We start from the raw sequence: 15,672 nt of genomic DNA on the forward strand, positions 1-15,672 counted from the left end.
CATTTACATCTGAATATTTTATTTTATTATATGGATTTATATAAATCCATATATAATCCATATTTATATCCACAAATTTACAGTTTGTACAGCATTTATTTACAGATATAATGTTGATCTTACTTGTTGCAATAACTTGGTAAGTCAAGCTTCATGCCAACTATATTTAGGCTTCCTATCTGAAGGTCTTTACTTCTCTATGAATGTCCAATAATCCAGAATGTTTGATAATTTGGCACCTGTAAATCTCATTAATCATTATTGACACTGAAGTGAAGGAATATACTGTATATACACTCTCCATGGTTTATGAGCCATTGATACATGAAGTATATAAACAACAAGCAGCTTCATTGTAAGACGTCTGTGTGTCGCAAGCTATAACTAAGACAGGTGGCCATGACACATGGTCCACTATGACCAGTTCAGTTCCCATATATGGTCACCACTGAGTCAGCTGAATAGACACTCATGTTTGTAGAGACAAATGTATGGTGTGAAATACATTCAGCAGACCCTGCGCCACTTCATGTCTCAGTCTGATGATATCAGCCAGCTTGCTTGTCCCAGTTCATGCTGGCATTAAGTAGAAATAAGTTTTGCTGCACACACTATCTTTGCATTGGAAAGGTGTAATGATATATTTTACAATAGAGCAAACGCCATTGACACAGTGCAAAGAGAAAATTGAAAAAAGCAAACTAGATCAATCAATGTCTTGACGTTTCGGTCGTTAGACCTTCATCGGAATAGATCTAGTGCATAGCATGGCAGGGAGAAGTGTCAGGGCGTATTACATGCTGGCATTAAAACATGGCAGAATAGGGAACAGCGTACTCCTTAAGGAATTGTCAACTACAGGCAATAAAAGGCTTGTATGACAAGGCAATAGAATTTAGCCTGGTATATAACATCTTTGTAATTTATACCACAGTGATAGGAAGCACACTGTCAATTTAAGTTTATGCTAAAATGATATCTGCATTGATAGATGATAATTCAAATATATAACAATAAAATTATTATTATTATTATTATTATTATTTAATAAATATATAATAATATCCAACAATTTATGCAGTTTTCAAATAATCAAGTATTTTCCTATAAATTAAAAAAAAATGCTTCAATGTGTGTATATGTATATATATATATATATATATATATATATATATACATATACATAGATACACTGGGTGTACAGTGCCTACAAGTAGTATTCAACCCCCTGCAGATTTAGCAGGTTTACACATTCAGAATTAACTTGGCATTGTGACATTTGGACTGTAGATCAGCCTGGAAGTGTGAAATGCACTGCAGCAAAAAAGAACGTTATGTCTTTGTTTAATTTTTTTTTAAATTGTGAAAAGTTTATTCAGAGGGTCATTTATTATTCAACCCCTCAAACCACCAGAATTCTGTTTGGTTCCCCTAAAGTATTAAGAAGTAGTTCAGGCACAAAGAACAATGAGCTTCACATATTTGGATTAGTTATCTCTTTTTCCAGCCTTTTCTGACTATTTAAGACCCTCCCCAAACTTGTGAACAGCACTCATACATGGTCAACATGGGAAAGACAAAGGAGCATTCCAAGGCCATCAGAGACAAGATCGTGGAGGGTCACAAGGCTGGCAAGGGGTACAAAACCCTTTCCAAGGAGTTGGGCCTACCTGTCTCCACTGTTGGGAGCATCATCCGGAAGTGGAAGGCTTATGGAACTACTGTTAGCCTTCCACGGCCTGGACAGCCTTTGAAAGTTTCCTCCCGTGCCAAGGCCAGGCTTGTCCGAAGAGTCAAGGCTAACCCAAGGACAACAAGGAAGGAGCTCCGGGAAGATCTCATGGCAGTGGAGACATTGGTTTCAGTCAATACCATAAGTAACGTACTCCACCGCAATGGTCTCCGTTCCAGACGAGCCCGTAAGGTACCTTTACTTTCAAAGTGTCATGTCAAGGCTCGTCTACAGTTTGCTCATGATCACTTGGAGGACTCTGAGACAGACTGGTTCAAGGTTCTCTGGTCTGATGAGACCAAGATCGAGATCTTTGGTGCCAACCACACACGTGACGTTTGGAGACTGGATGGCACTGCATACGACCCCAAGAATACCATCCCTACAGTCAAGCATGGTGGTGGCAGCATCATGTTGTGGGGCTGCTTCTCAGCCAAGGGGCCTGGCCATCTGGTCCGCATCCATGGGAAGATGGATAGCACGGCCTACCTGGAGATTTTGGCCAAGAACCTCCGCTCCTCCATCAAGGATCTTAAGATGGGTCGTCATTTCATCTTCCAACAAGACAACGACCCAAAGCACACAGCCAAGAAAACCAAGGCCTGGTTCAAGAGGGAAAAAATCAAGGTGTTGCAGTGGCCTAGTCAGTCTCCTGACCTTAACCCAATTGAAAACTTGTGGAAGGAGCTCAAGATTAAAGTCCACATGAGACACCCAAAGAACCTAGATAACTTGGAGAAGATCTGCATGGAGGAGTGGGCCAAGATAACTCCAGAGACCTGTGCCGGCCTGATCAGGTCTTATAAAAGACGATTATTAGCTGTAATTGCAAACAAGGGTTATTCCACAAAATATTAAACCTAGGGGTTGAATAATAATTGACCCACACTTTTATGTTTAAAATTTATTAAACTTTAACTGAGCAACATAACTTTTTGGTTTGTAGGATTTATGCATCTGTTAATAAATCCTGCTCTTGTTTGAAGTTTGAAGGCTGTAACTTATTTGCATCTTATCAAACCTGCTAAATCTGCAGGGGGTTGAATACTACTTGTAGGCACTGTATGTGAATAGGATAAATAGGATAATAGGATAATTTTTGTAAGAAAAGCTGGATAACAGCCAATAAGACTAATAAGACTAATTTAGCACTTGTTACCAAACTTCTTACCAAACTTCTGCATGTCGCCAGAGCCACTACTATATCAACTTATTGATATCTTCATGTTTTCATTCTACAGATGGAAGATCCAATACAACTTAAAGAGGATGGAAACAACCATTTCAAGGCAAATAATTATGACCAGGCTATTGATTGTTATAGCAAGGCAATAAAACTTTTGAAAGACAAGAAAATGTTGGCAGTTCTGTATCGTAATCGAGCAGCTTGCCACCTCAAAAAGGTAAATGTCACAAGAATTGCTTTTAGTTACTGTTGATGAAGATCAATAAAAATAAAACTATATGTGCTTTAGGATAAGACCCCATGTTGTGGAATAGACCTAAAAAAAAGCTGAGGAAAAATAATTCAAGAGAAAATTGTTGTATATTTTCTCTGCAGCATTTTTCATTGCATTTTTGGTGCAGTTTTTGCTGCAATTTTTCTTTCCTTATGAAATCTATAGGGAAAAACCAAGCATTTACACAGATAAAATTGACATGCTGCATTTTTCAAACACGCATGCTGTTTTGAAAACGTAGCTTTTCCGCATCATTTTTGGGGGGATTAGCCAGAATCTCATTCACTTTGCTGGTACTGTAATCAGCTGTGTTTTTTTCTGCTGGGTTTCTACAACATGGCCTTGACAGTAGGGTTGTCTATTTTAGAGTCAGTAAACACTGAGTCTTTTGGCGCTGATTTTGACGCGGAATCTGCCTCAAAATCAGCCTCCAAAAAAAAGCCTCCCAATAGAACTATTTAATAAACTTTTAAGTGCAGTAAAAAAGGCAAAAAAATACATGATTGTGTTTTTTTCCAAAGTCACTCCAAACATATTCATAAAAATTATGTAATAGCTTATTAAGTTATGTAATACATAGACTATGATAGGGTCCGTGTGGTTTCCACACTAAACATGTAGAGAGAAAAGTGCTACTTGCAGTACTTGTCTCTCCATATGATTCATGCGGACACCGAGCAGAAACCACACAGACCCCATTATAGTCTATGAGGTCCGTGTGGTTTCTAAGCTAACCACTTTTTAATGCGTATAGGTTTCCATTTGGGGGGTCCCCAAGCAGACTCCCTGAATGGAATACCAAACACAGATGTGAACCGGGCCTTACACAAAGAATAAACCCTCATATGACCATTTCAAAGTAAAATTAAAACAGTTATGAATTTTGAAATACAAATGAGATGCAAAAAATAAAAAGTTGTCTATTCTTAATGCCCAAACTAGGCAGTGACCGTAAGGAGTTAATGAATTAAAACATAAAATCCAATACAAACAGCTATACTGCGTATTTTAGTTAATATAAAAAACAATGTTATAAAGAAGCCCTGGACCTCTAACTTGCCTGAATTGCGCAAAGATTTTTATACTACGCTCATCATACTGCTAATAATCTACCTTGTATTTTCTATATTTCCATAGGAGAATTATGTTCAAGCAGCTTCAGATGCCTCTAAAGGTATGTAGTCACTTATTTATTAGATCCTTTGTAGGTCTGTATAGTATTGTAATGAAGTTTAGTGTAGCACAGTTTATATTTGTTGGCTGAGTAGTACTTCATTGGACATCAGTAATGTTTGTGTGCACACTTTCCAGCTACAGTGGGGCAAAAAAGTATTTAGTCAGTCACCAATAGTGCAAGTTCCACCACTTAAAAAGATGAGAGGCGTCTGTAATTTACATCATAGGTAGACCTCAACTATGAGAGACAAAATGAGAAAACAAATCCAGAAAATCACATTGTCTGATTTTGTAAGAATTTATTTGCAAATTATGGTGGAAAATAAGTATTTGGTCACCTACAAACAATCAAGATTTCTGGCTTTCACAGACCTGTAACTTCTTCTTTAAGAGTCTCCTCTTTCCTCCACTCATTACCTGTAGTAATGGCACCTGTTTAAACTTGTTATCAGTATAAAAAGACACCTGTGCACACCCTCAAACAGTCAGACTGCAAACCCCACTATGGTGAAGACCAAAGAGCTGTCAAAGGACACCAGAAACAAAATTGTAGCCCTGCACCAGGCTGGGAAGACTGAATCTGCAATAGGCAGCCAGCTTGGATTGAAGAAATCAACTGTGGGAGCAATAATTAGAAAATGGAAGACATACAAGACCACTGATAATCTCCCTCGATCTGGGTCTCCATGCAAAATCTCACCCCGTGGGGTCAAAATGATCACAAGAATGGTGAGCAAAAATCCCAGAACCACGCGGGGGGACCTAGTGTATGAACTGCAGAGAGCTGGGACCAATGTAACAAAGCCTACCATCAGTAACACACTACGCCGCCAGGGACTCAGATCCTGCAGTGCCAGACGTGTCCCACTGCTTAAGCCAGTACATGTCCGGGCCCGTCTGAAGTTTGCTAGAGAGCATTTGGATGATCCAGAAGAGTATGGGAGAATGTCCTATGGTCTGATGAAACCAAACTGGAACTGTTTGGTAGAAACACAACTTTTCGTGTTTGGAGGAAAAAGAATACTGAGTTGCATCCATCAAACACCATACCTACTGTAAAGCATGGGGGTGGAAACATCATGCTTTGGGGCTGTTTCTCTGCAAAGGGGCCAGGACGACTGATACGGGTACATGAAAGAATGAATGGGGCCATGTATCGTGAGATTTTGAGTGCAAACCTCCTTCCATCAGCAAGGGCATTGAAGATGAAAAGTGGCTGGGTCTTTCAACATGACAATGATCCAAAGCACACCGCCAGGGCAACGAAGGAGTGGCTTTGTAAGAAGTATTTCAAGGTCCTGGAGTGGCCTAGCCAGTCTCCAGATCTCAACCCTATAGAAAACCTTTGGAGGGAGTTGAAAGACCGTGTTGCCAGCGACAGCCCCAAAACATCACTGCTCTAGAGGAGATTTGCATGGAGGAATGGGCCAACATACCAACAACAGTGTGTGCCAACCTTGTGAAGACTTACAGAAAACTTTTGACCTCTGTCATTGCCAACAAAAGATATATACCAAAGTATTGAGATGAAATTTTGTTACTGACCAAATACTTATTTTCCACCATAATTTGCTAATAAATTCTTACAAAATCAGACAATGTGATTTTCTGGATTTGTTTTCTCATTTTGTCTCTCATAGTTGAGGTTTACCTATGATGTAAATTACAGACGCCTCACATCTTTTTAAGTGGTGGAACTTGCACTATTGGTGACTGACTAAATACTTTTTTGCCCCACTGTTTAAAAGCTTGTCCATAGAAGCCAAACAGCCATGATGAATTTAGTGAAAGATTAATCCTGTATAAAAGTACATTATATAACAAATATTTGTAATGCACTTTGTTCTCTGGGACTTGATACACAGAGAGCATTGTGGAATAGAAGAGTTAGTAGCTGCCATACAGGTGCTCATTCTCAACACCCACTAGGGTCAGTTTCTTTACAGGAAGCCAGTTTAACTATCAGTATATTTTTGGCATTTGGTAGAAAACCAGTGTGCCCAAAGAAACCTCTTGGGAGCACATAATACTGTGTAGGGGCCAATGTGGAGCTTATAATATTGGGGGAGGGTCACTGTGGAGCACGTACTACTGTGTGGGGGCCACTGTGGAGCACACAATACTATGTGGGGGCTACTGTGGAGCATTTAATACTCTCACCATATTTTTGATAAACTGCAGTTGTGGGTACTAAAGTTGTATTCCTTTCAAATGTCTGAGATATTGCTGCAGCACCCATAACCACCACTATCAAGAATTCACTCTAGGGAAGGGGTAGGGGGCCCCAGACAAAAGTTTTCATTTTGCAGTTTAATAGGATACAACATTCTCCGTTTTTATAGGGCACCCTGATCCTTTTTCTGTCACGCTACCACCAGCTTCCTTTCTCATTCCACAAATAAATAAAATGTCACAACAAAGATTTGGTACAATTTAGTGAGGTCAATTTAAAGACAAAAGTGTTTTGTTTTAATTTCAGCCATTGATGTGGATGCAAAAGATATAAAAGCTCTATTCAGGCGCTGTCAAGCCCTGGAAAAACTGGGGAAATTGGACCAAGCATTTAAGGATGTGCAAAGATGTGCAACACTTGAGCCGAAGAACCAGACATTTCAGGAGACTCTGCACAGAATAGGCGCTGACATACATCAAAAGGTAAGTCTAACTAATACATTGCAAGTTATGTGGCCAGAAGCCCTTGGGCATATGAAACGTTTGAAACTTTGTGCTAGATAGTTCCTTCTAAGTGAACGTTATACACCTTAGCATTGATAGAATGCCCCTATAGAGGGCAGCAAAGGTTGACATTAGTTGCATATCTACAGTACAACAAAGTTATTCTGCACTGCTGAAGTCCTGCTTGCAGGACTTTTCTCTCCGCATTTTTCAAGTGGATTCGGGGACGGAAACCACAAATGAAGTTTGAATGTTGGTGTGAACCTGGACTTATATGTATTACCCATTCACCTCCCATTTAAAATGTTGAATGTTAAAATTGGTACACACCTATCTCCGATCCCCCAAGGAAAAGACTCCGCAATCACCATTGCAGCTGCTTACTCTAAAGAAGCAGGACTTCTGCATCCTGGCATGGACACCAGGATGGTGCAGGAGAGTGAGGTCATAACGAAGACGTCTGTGCCAGGACACAGATGTCTTAGGGCAGCTCGTAGGCCACAGGCCTGTAGTGGCTTGTGACTTACGAGCTAAATACTAGTAGAGCAAGAAGCAAGACACTTCCTCCTTTACTATGTATTTCAACTGCATTGGTGTCATGCAGACGCTGATGCAGTTGATATGTAACGGTAACCTGTGTTGCGCTGGGCCCCACCTCATGGCCACTATTTTCCCTGTTAGCTAGGCCTCTGGTTGTGAGAAATGCTCTGCAACATCTTTTTTCTCTCACCTTCAATGTTTTCACAATGAGGTGTAACTGACACTTTTGAACAAGCAGGACTCGCACGGAGAGGAGAAAATTATTTTATTATTCTCCTGTCTCTGACCCCAAGTGTTTTTTGGGTCCCACCCAACCCCATGTGTCAGTCAGAAGCATACTTGCCATTTAACTCCTTATATGCTGCAGTAAAGGCTCACTGCAGCACTTAAGTCATTTTACAGAAAAAGAAAAGTAAAAATATACTCCCCCTCCCCTGTTAATGAAAAATAAATACCTAATTGGTACCACCATATCTATAACAAGCCCTGGAATAAAATTAGTATGTTATTTATTCTTCATGATAAACACCATAAACCTTAAAATTCAGAAGTAAAGTTTTCTGATTCTCTCACTTCTCAAAAAGTAATAAAAACTAATCAAAACTCTTATGTACCCACAAAAAGGTCTGGTAAAACTACACTGAAATAAAATGTAAAAAGTTATGAGAATGCGAATGCTAGATCGCTGAAGAATTAAAATACGTATAAGGCCGGGATCAGTAAGTAACGCGGGCCCCACAAGCACTATTATTATACTTGGGGGTCTTTTCAGACCCCCGCGTATAATGATTGGAGGCCCAGGAGAGGTAAGGCAACATAAAATAACAGTGTTACTTACCTTTCCTGGCTCCGGACGGCTTCAAGCCTACTTCAGTGACGTCCCTGACATCACATGTCCGGGGCCTGCATCCTTGTGCGTCACGACGCAGGCGCCTGGATCATATGACGTCCCGGACGTCATTGAAGATGGCCGCCATCAGCGGGGAGTGCTGCGGAGCCAGGGATAGGTAAGTAGCATTGTTTTTTATGTTTGTATCTTCTCCTTGGGTCTCTGATTATTATACTCTAGCACAGGGGTCAGCAACCTTCGGCACTCCAGCTGCTGTGACTCTACAACTCCCAACATGCTCCATTCACTTCCATGGGAGTTTCAAGAACAGCAGAGCAATTGTGCATGCTGGGAGTTGTAGTTTTACAACAGCTGGAGTGCTGAAGGTTGCCGACCCCTGCTCTAGGGTCTGAAAAGACCCCAGAGTATAATAATTGTTCATAGGTGAAGGGGCCGCTATGGGCTATAATACTGTGTGTAGGGGCCAGTAGGGGATATAATACTGTGTGCAGGGGCCAGTAGGGGATATAATACTGTGTGCAGGGGCCACAATGGGGCATAATAATGTGGTGGTGGGGGGTCGGTCAGGGTCTTCAGCATCGGTTGGAAGGGGAGCTATGTCAAAAGTTCGCCACAGGGCCCAGCCATTCGTAATTATTCCACTGTGTATTAGTAAAAAAAAAAAAAGAAAAGCTAATGGATTACAATAATTTATGCCCTCAAGATACCATGCAAAGATTTGATAAAAGGTATATTCACACATAGCTGATTTTTTGTAGAAAGTTAATGAATGGAATTTGCAGAAATTCATCTGATTCCCACGAAACAACCTCATTTAGATGAATTGAATTGATTTTCTGTTGTAAAGTACTATAACCTAATTAACATATCTTTATGTATGGCAACTTAATTTCCATTCACTTGAATGAGAGCTAAGCTGCAAAAGTTCGGCACTACCACTACATAGTTTATGGAGTCATCTACCTCTGGATCTGTACACTGTGCTGTGAACTGCTCATTGACATTGTACTGAGAACAGGTAACGTATGTTGTGTCTAATCATATTTTTGTTTGTCACAGCTTCATGTTCAATTTTCCACTGACTCCCGGGTTCAAAAGATGTTTGAACTTCTGCTGGACCCAAATACTGAAAAAGAGAAGAGGGAAAAGGTAAGACACAGAACCCATTTTCTGGTAGTGATATCATGAATGAAGAGAAAATATTTCATACAAGGGCATATGCAGTTTTTTTTAATCAGATTCGATGCAAATCAGTCAACCAAAAATCATGGCATACTCTCACAGATGCCATATGAACAGATACATTCTCAGGGCGGGTTCACACCTGCGCCCGGTCTCTGCTTTGCAGGTTTTCGTCTTCTGTCCAAGAAACTGGACAGGGGCTGGAAACTGGCAGTCAGTTTTCAAAGTGTCCGCCCGTGAGCGTCTTCTGCGTCAGAATCCACGCCAAAATACTCCATGTGAATGGACCCTTAAAGGGGTATTCCCACATCGCATACTCACCATTCTTTACTGCTGTAAAATCTTCTTCCTGGTTTCTTGCACCATTTGGTGGGCGGGGTTTCACATGCAACTTGCCATTTAGCTCCGCCCCCAAATTAGTGTGTAGCTCCACCCACCACATAGCGTGATCCTATGGGGTGGCTGAAGGGCCTGTGATGTCATCAAAGGTCCTCAAACAACACTATATGCACAATATTGGACTATGAAGTACAGGCCGGAACAATTCCATTCTGTATTACATACAGAGACTGCCTGTCTCTGCCATAATAAACACAATTGAATTAGCTAGCCTGATAACTGGGAGAACAGAAGACGAGTTCAGAAATGACAGCAGCTCCTCTCCCCTATCTGAGAGCAGGAAGCTAGGTAACGTGGTGCAGACACAGGAATAGCTAGAAACACAGGCTCACTCCCCTGCACTTAGCCCCTTCTCCCTCCCCCCTGAGAGCAGGCAGCTACATCACTTGACTCATGAGCAGCTAAGTCAGGGCTGTGGCCACAAAGACTTGAATAAAGTAAGATAGTGGACAAACAAAGCAGTTGATGGGACAACCCCTTTAAGGATGTGGCCTAGTTTAGTACTTAAAAGGAGTCTGTAAATTGGTAATAAGCCTAATAACAATACCTTGTAGAGGTATTTCTAGTTTCTAAATATCCCTGTTTTTCAGCTTCGGAGTCCCAGTTTGATGTAAATTTTCATTTTACCCATATGCAACCAAGGAAGAGGTCCTCTTTTCCTGTTGTCACATTGTAAAAGTCATAATTTTATCATTTTAATGTCAACATAGCCATATGAGGGCTTGTATTTTGAGTTGTATTTTTCTATTATACCATTCATTTTGAATTGCTCTTTCCTAGTTTTGCCATCTTTTTTTGCATTCTAAGTTTAATGTTGTGCACTGGGCATCTTATCACATCAGATACCACATTTATATAGGTTTTTATGTTGGACTGCTTTTGTACAACAAAATCACTTATTTGACAAGAATAATTTGCTTTAGTGTCACCATATTCTGAGAGCCATAACTTTTTTATGTTTCCATCATCAGAGCTGTATAGATATTTGGCAGGAACAGCTGCTGTTTTTATTGCTACTATTTTGGGTTATATAACTTTAATAATGTAATCATTTTTATAGTTTTTTTTGTAGGCAAAGTGACAATAAAACAACAATTTTGATGTTGTTCTTATTTTTACATTGTTCACCGTGTGGAATAAATATGCCTACTTTTATTATTATTTTTCTGTTAAATTTATACTACAAAAAAGGCTTAGTTTGTTTTTTATTTAATATTTTACAGTATTTAGTTATAGTTTAACACTTGTACCACTTCAACACAATTGCTACTATAATACATTGTAATACTTCTGTATTGCAGTTTACCAAACTTTACAAACTGAAAGTAAATCTATAAGACTCCAGCACAGTTAACTTATGATGACATGAAGGCCTTCAGTAGACCCCCGCCTTCACCATGAGAACACACTGGCACCCCGCATTCACATCACAGGGGTACCTATGGGAGGGCAAGACATAGACAGCCCTTAGATGCCACAGTCTTTATAGTTGATGGTATCTAAGAAGTTAAATGTTGCAAATGGTGCTTTCAGTTCTTGCAGCTGTTACAGCAGAATGCCAACTGTGTGTTACAGCTGACATCTTCTCCAAATGGCACTGCCTAAACTTCTGAACCAGCACCATCTTCATGAGATATCACATGATATTGCCTTAACAAGTGCACTCCCATGATGTGTTAAATCTGCAGTATGTCAGTTTATGCAAGCCTTTCCGATGCATAGGGTAAAATGTGTGGCTACACAAATGTCTGTATTCTGCTGAACAAAAATAAATAATAATAAGCCTGTGTGGAGATACATGATGAATTTAGGATAGCAAAAGTTTTAAGTGGATTCCCTTTCAAAAGACCATACATTGGACATGCCCATGTCATGCTCCGGGCAGGTGCCGAACATACATGCCAACAGTTTCAATTTTGCAAGGACAATCTTGGAAATTGGGCCCAAATAAACAGGATTTATGTTATTTATTTATACTCCACAACAAAATGGAAAGACTTGAGGTGTTCCCAGATGGCATTTAAAGTACTGGGAATTGGTCTCAAACAAATGGGATTTATGTATTACCCACAACAAAATGGAAAGACTTGAGGTGTTCCTAGATGGCCTTTAAAGAACATATTTTGCTGTATAAAATGTCAGTGAATAGTGTCAAGGTTAACAGTGAAGGGGGTAAAGGGAAAGGGGCTCATGTTTAGAGGAAGACCCATACTGGTGACTAGCAATGAGAGGAAAGACATACTAGGGACCTAGATTTAGAAAGGAGCCATGCTAGGGGCTATAAATTATAAGCCATCTTGACCTAGGAAAAAGGGAAGTAGGAAAGAGTTGGGGCCCCCTATAGCTATGTGTGTGGGGGTTGGAGTGACGTGTGTGCAGTACCATGGCTGTTTTATTAATCCTAGTTCAGTGTAATATTCAGATGTGATACCTGGTTCTGTTCATTATGTTGGAGCGTAAAATATATAGACCTCCAAAAAAGACCGTTTTTGGCTGAGACCCCCATTGCGGAAACACAGCCTTGTTTAATGCTGATATAGCTTCAGGGGTTTTTTTTAGCCAAAGCCTGGAGTGGTTTGAGTAGAAGGTAGAAGTATTAAGTATCCTGCTAATCCTATCCTACTAAAATGTGAAAGTTTGTGGGTTTGGATGTTTGTTCCTCAATCACACAAAATCGGCTGTACGGATTTGCATGAAATTTGTCACATACATAGATAGGAACCCCGATTAAAACATAGGCTACTATTTATCCCGGTAAATGACATCACTACACAACCGCAGAGAAGGAATTTAGGTTCTACAACACTAAAGGACCTGTGATGACATCGTCACAGGTCCTTCAGCCTTTCTAGAATAGGATCATGCTAGGCAGTGGGTGGAGCTACACACTATTTTGTGGGCGGAGCTATATACGGTGAAGCTGGACAGTGTGAAAGCTGAAAGAAAATGGAGTCTCATGGAAGATCAGGAGACTACAGAACATGCAGTCTGTGTGTGGGCAAAAGGAGTATATCAGGTATAGAGTTTCAGTGAGTATGATGGGGAATGTGTTTTCTGCCTCTGATGGGGGAGGGGGGAGAACTTTGGCACATTTCGGCAACATCCGTTCAGTCCTTTGTAACACAGAAGCTGTTCAGACAGTCACATAACAAAACCCCTGTAATCACAATTGCCCGATGTAGCAGAACTTACGCAGTGCTGTAACATACCTCTGTAGGCTCTCCATATGCAAACATGTACATACAGCTGGGTATCATATGCATATGCAGCGATGTAGCAGAGCCAAGACAAGGGAGCAGGCTGATCGAACTTTGGCACATTTCAGCAACATCCATTCAGCCCTTTGTAACACAGAAGCTGCTCGCACACTGACATAAGGACACCGCTATAATCCAAATGGCCAGATGTAGCAGAGCTTAAGCAGCGCTGTAGCACAGCTCAGTACACTCTCCATATGCAGAGATGTACATACAACTGAGTATGCTGCGCATATGCTGCGATGTAGCAGAGCCGAGACGTGGGAGCAGGTGGATCATCCACAACAGCAATTAGCTAAATATAAGTGGCTCAGTGCCAACACCAACCCGCAGACGAAGTCGCGGGCAGATGCTAGTTTTCTATATATTTTCCATTACTTTTGTAGCAATTCTTGGCTTTGGCTCAAAAAAATGAAGCAAAATCTGCAACAAAAAAAAAAATGCGTTTCCACAATGTGGGGCCTCAGCCTTTCTGTGGAAATTTGGTTGTCTCAGATTTGACTGTATATATGGAAAAATCATTTGATGTCTGAAACTGAAAGAAAGTGACCATGGGTGATCTAGATAAACAAATTTACAATTCATGAAACTCAAATATACAATCAATACCTGATATTTTTTTTTACTATGTATCCATCTTTTTTTCTTTAGGCTGTCAACAATCTTATAGTTCTTGGCAGAGAGGAAGCTGGTGCCGAACGGATTTTCCAAAACAATGGTGTAAATCTTCTCATGCAGTTAGTGGCAACTAAAGATCCTGAGCTGATTCTCTCTGCAGTGAGAACACTGTCTGGAATGTGTACTGGGCACAGAGCACGAGTAAGTCTGTATTTTTGTATAGGCTTCCAATGTGGATGGGCACCTTTAGGAGTGTGAAGAAAAACCTCAGTTTTTCTAAAGACACCATTTGAAGAGATACATACTATACACAACTTTGATGTTGATTGAATATCCCAAAATAAATGCCAGCAAAGGCTTTACCTCTGAGTAACTAGCACATAAACTAATAAAACTCAATATTGTAGTTTTGGTGTAGAACTGGCTGTGTTTGGAGTCAAACTAGAGTTGTTGAAATGTCTTCAGACCTTATTCACACAGAGCAGTTTTTAGCATCTATTGGTTGTAGAAGACGTTGTCTTCCAATGCGTAATACATAACTTTTTTATATTACACAGGCTACTGCCATCCTGCATCTTGTAGATTTAGAACGAATTGGCCGAATTATGGCTATGGACCATGAAGAAATTGCTTTAGCAACATGTAGCCTTGTGCAGAATATTGTGGATTCACTTACTAAAGAAGATCGGAAAGAACATGGCAAGGAGGAAGCTCTTGTATTAGGTAAGAGTTAACTGCTCAATAACTCTGTGCATATATATACATGGTTTAATTTACGTTTCAGAACATAGAAATAATGCACCCAGATCAAAATGTTGGATTTCTGTAAAACTTGACATGTAGTTATGTCTCAGGCAGGTATATAAATGATTTAAAGTGTAATCTAATTATATTATATCTTGTCACATGAGGGTATGAAAAAGGTTCCTCCACTGCCCTATAAAAAGGCTTTCAGAGACTACTTTTGGGTAGTGTACTTAGTATACCTCTTGTTGAGAGATCGTCAACTGCTAGACATGTCTCTGTGGTGAACTTTAAGACTTTTTACCCAGCTGAAAGACTTTGTGAGGGGCACATTGTTGGAATGAGAGAAGCAAGATGGTCATTTCAAGGAGTTGCCTGCCATTTAAGCCTAGCTGTTAGGAGATGTTGGGAGCAGTAAGTACATGAGGGCATGCACACATGGCGAACCCGTTCCCAGATAAACCACCTGTAGAGATTATTGTTTGGTCCACCTACAATATGAACAGCCACCATCCAGACATAGATGGAACTTTTATTACACACTATTGTCTCTACCTTGACAATTTCCAGGTGCTTAAGAGAAAGAAATTTGACATCATGGTGTTCATTACTTGTCCTGACATGGTTAGCCACGTCACATTCATTTGCAGTTGTGTCATATATATAAAAAGACACCTGGACTGCTACAGACCAGAACCGTATTGACTTTAATGACAAATCCAGGTTCTGCTTGGGATCCAGTGAAAGTTGGATTTGAGAATGGAGGTCTGGGGGTGAACGCGTCAATCCTGCCTTAGTTGTGGAAACTTCCCCATCTGCTGGTGTGATGATCTGGGGAGCCATATGAAAGTCAGTCACCACTAGTAGTGACAGGGATGCTCAGGGATATGTGCAGAACATCCTGCAGCCACATGTATTTCTTCTTATGGCATGGCTTCCAACTTCTTATCAACTTTCTTATCAAGATAATACACACACAAGTGTTTCCCAGGAATGTCTCCACCAGACACTTCCAACGTTTCCTTGGCCTGCTTGGTC

General features: G+C 40.4%; 1 protein-coding gene across 1 annotated transcript in view; it reads left to right on the forward strand.

Moving 5' to 3' along the window:
* The window catches only part of UNC45B (unc-45 myosin chaperone B), a 29,942-nt gene that overhangs the window by 319 nt on the left and 13,951 nt on the right, over nt 1–15,672 (forward strand). Inside the window, exons 2-7 of the mRNA XM_075264759.1 lie at nt 2,974–3,135; nt 4,330–4,366; nt 6,848–7,023; nt 9,494–9,583; nt 13,924–14,091; nt 14,448–14,613. Coding sequence (XP_075120860.1) covers nt 2,974–3,135; nt 4,330–4,366; nt 6,848–7,023; nt 9,494–9,583; nt 13,924–14,091; nt 14,448–14,613 — 799 coding nt within the window. The remainder of the gene's footprint in view (nt 1–2,973; nt 3,136–4,329; nt 4,367–6,847; nt 7,024–9,493; nt 9,584–13,923; nt 14,092–14,447; nt 14,614–15,672) is intronic.

This window comes from Leptodactylus fuscus, chromosome 2, assembly GCF_031893055.1.
Source record: "Leptodactylus fuscus isolate aLepFus1 chromosome 2, aLepFus1.hap2, whole genome shotgun sequence".
NCBI lineage: Eukaryota > Metazoa > Chordata > Amphibia > Anura > Leptodactylidae > Leptodactylus > Leptodactylus fuscus.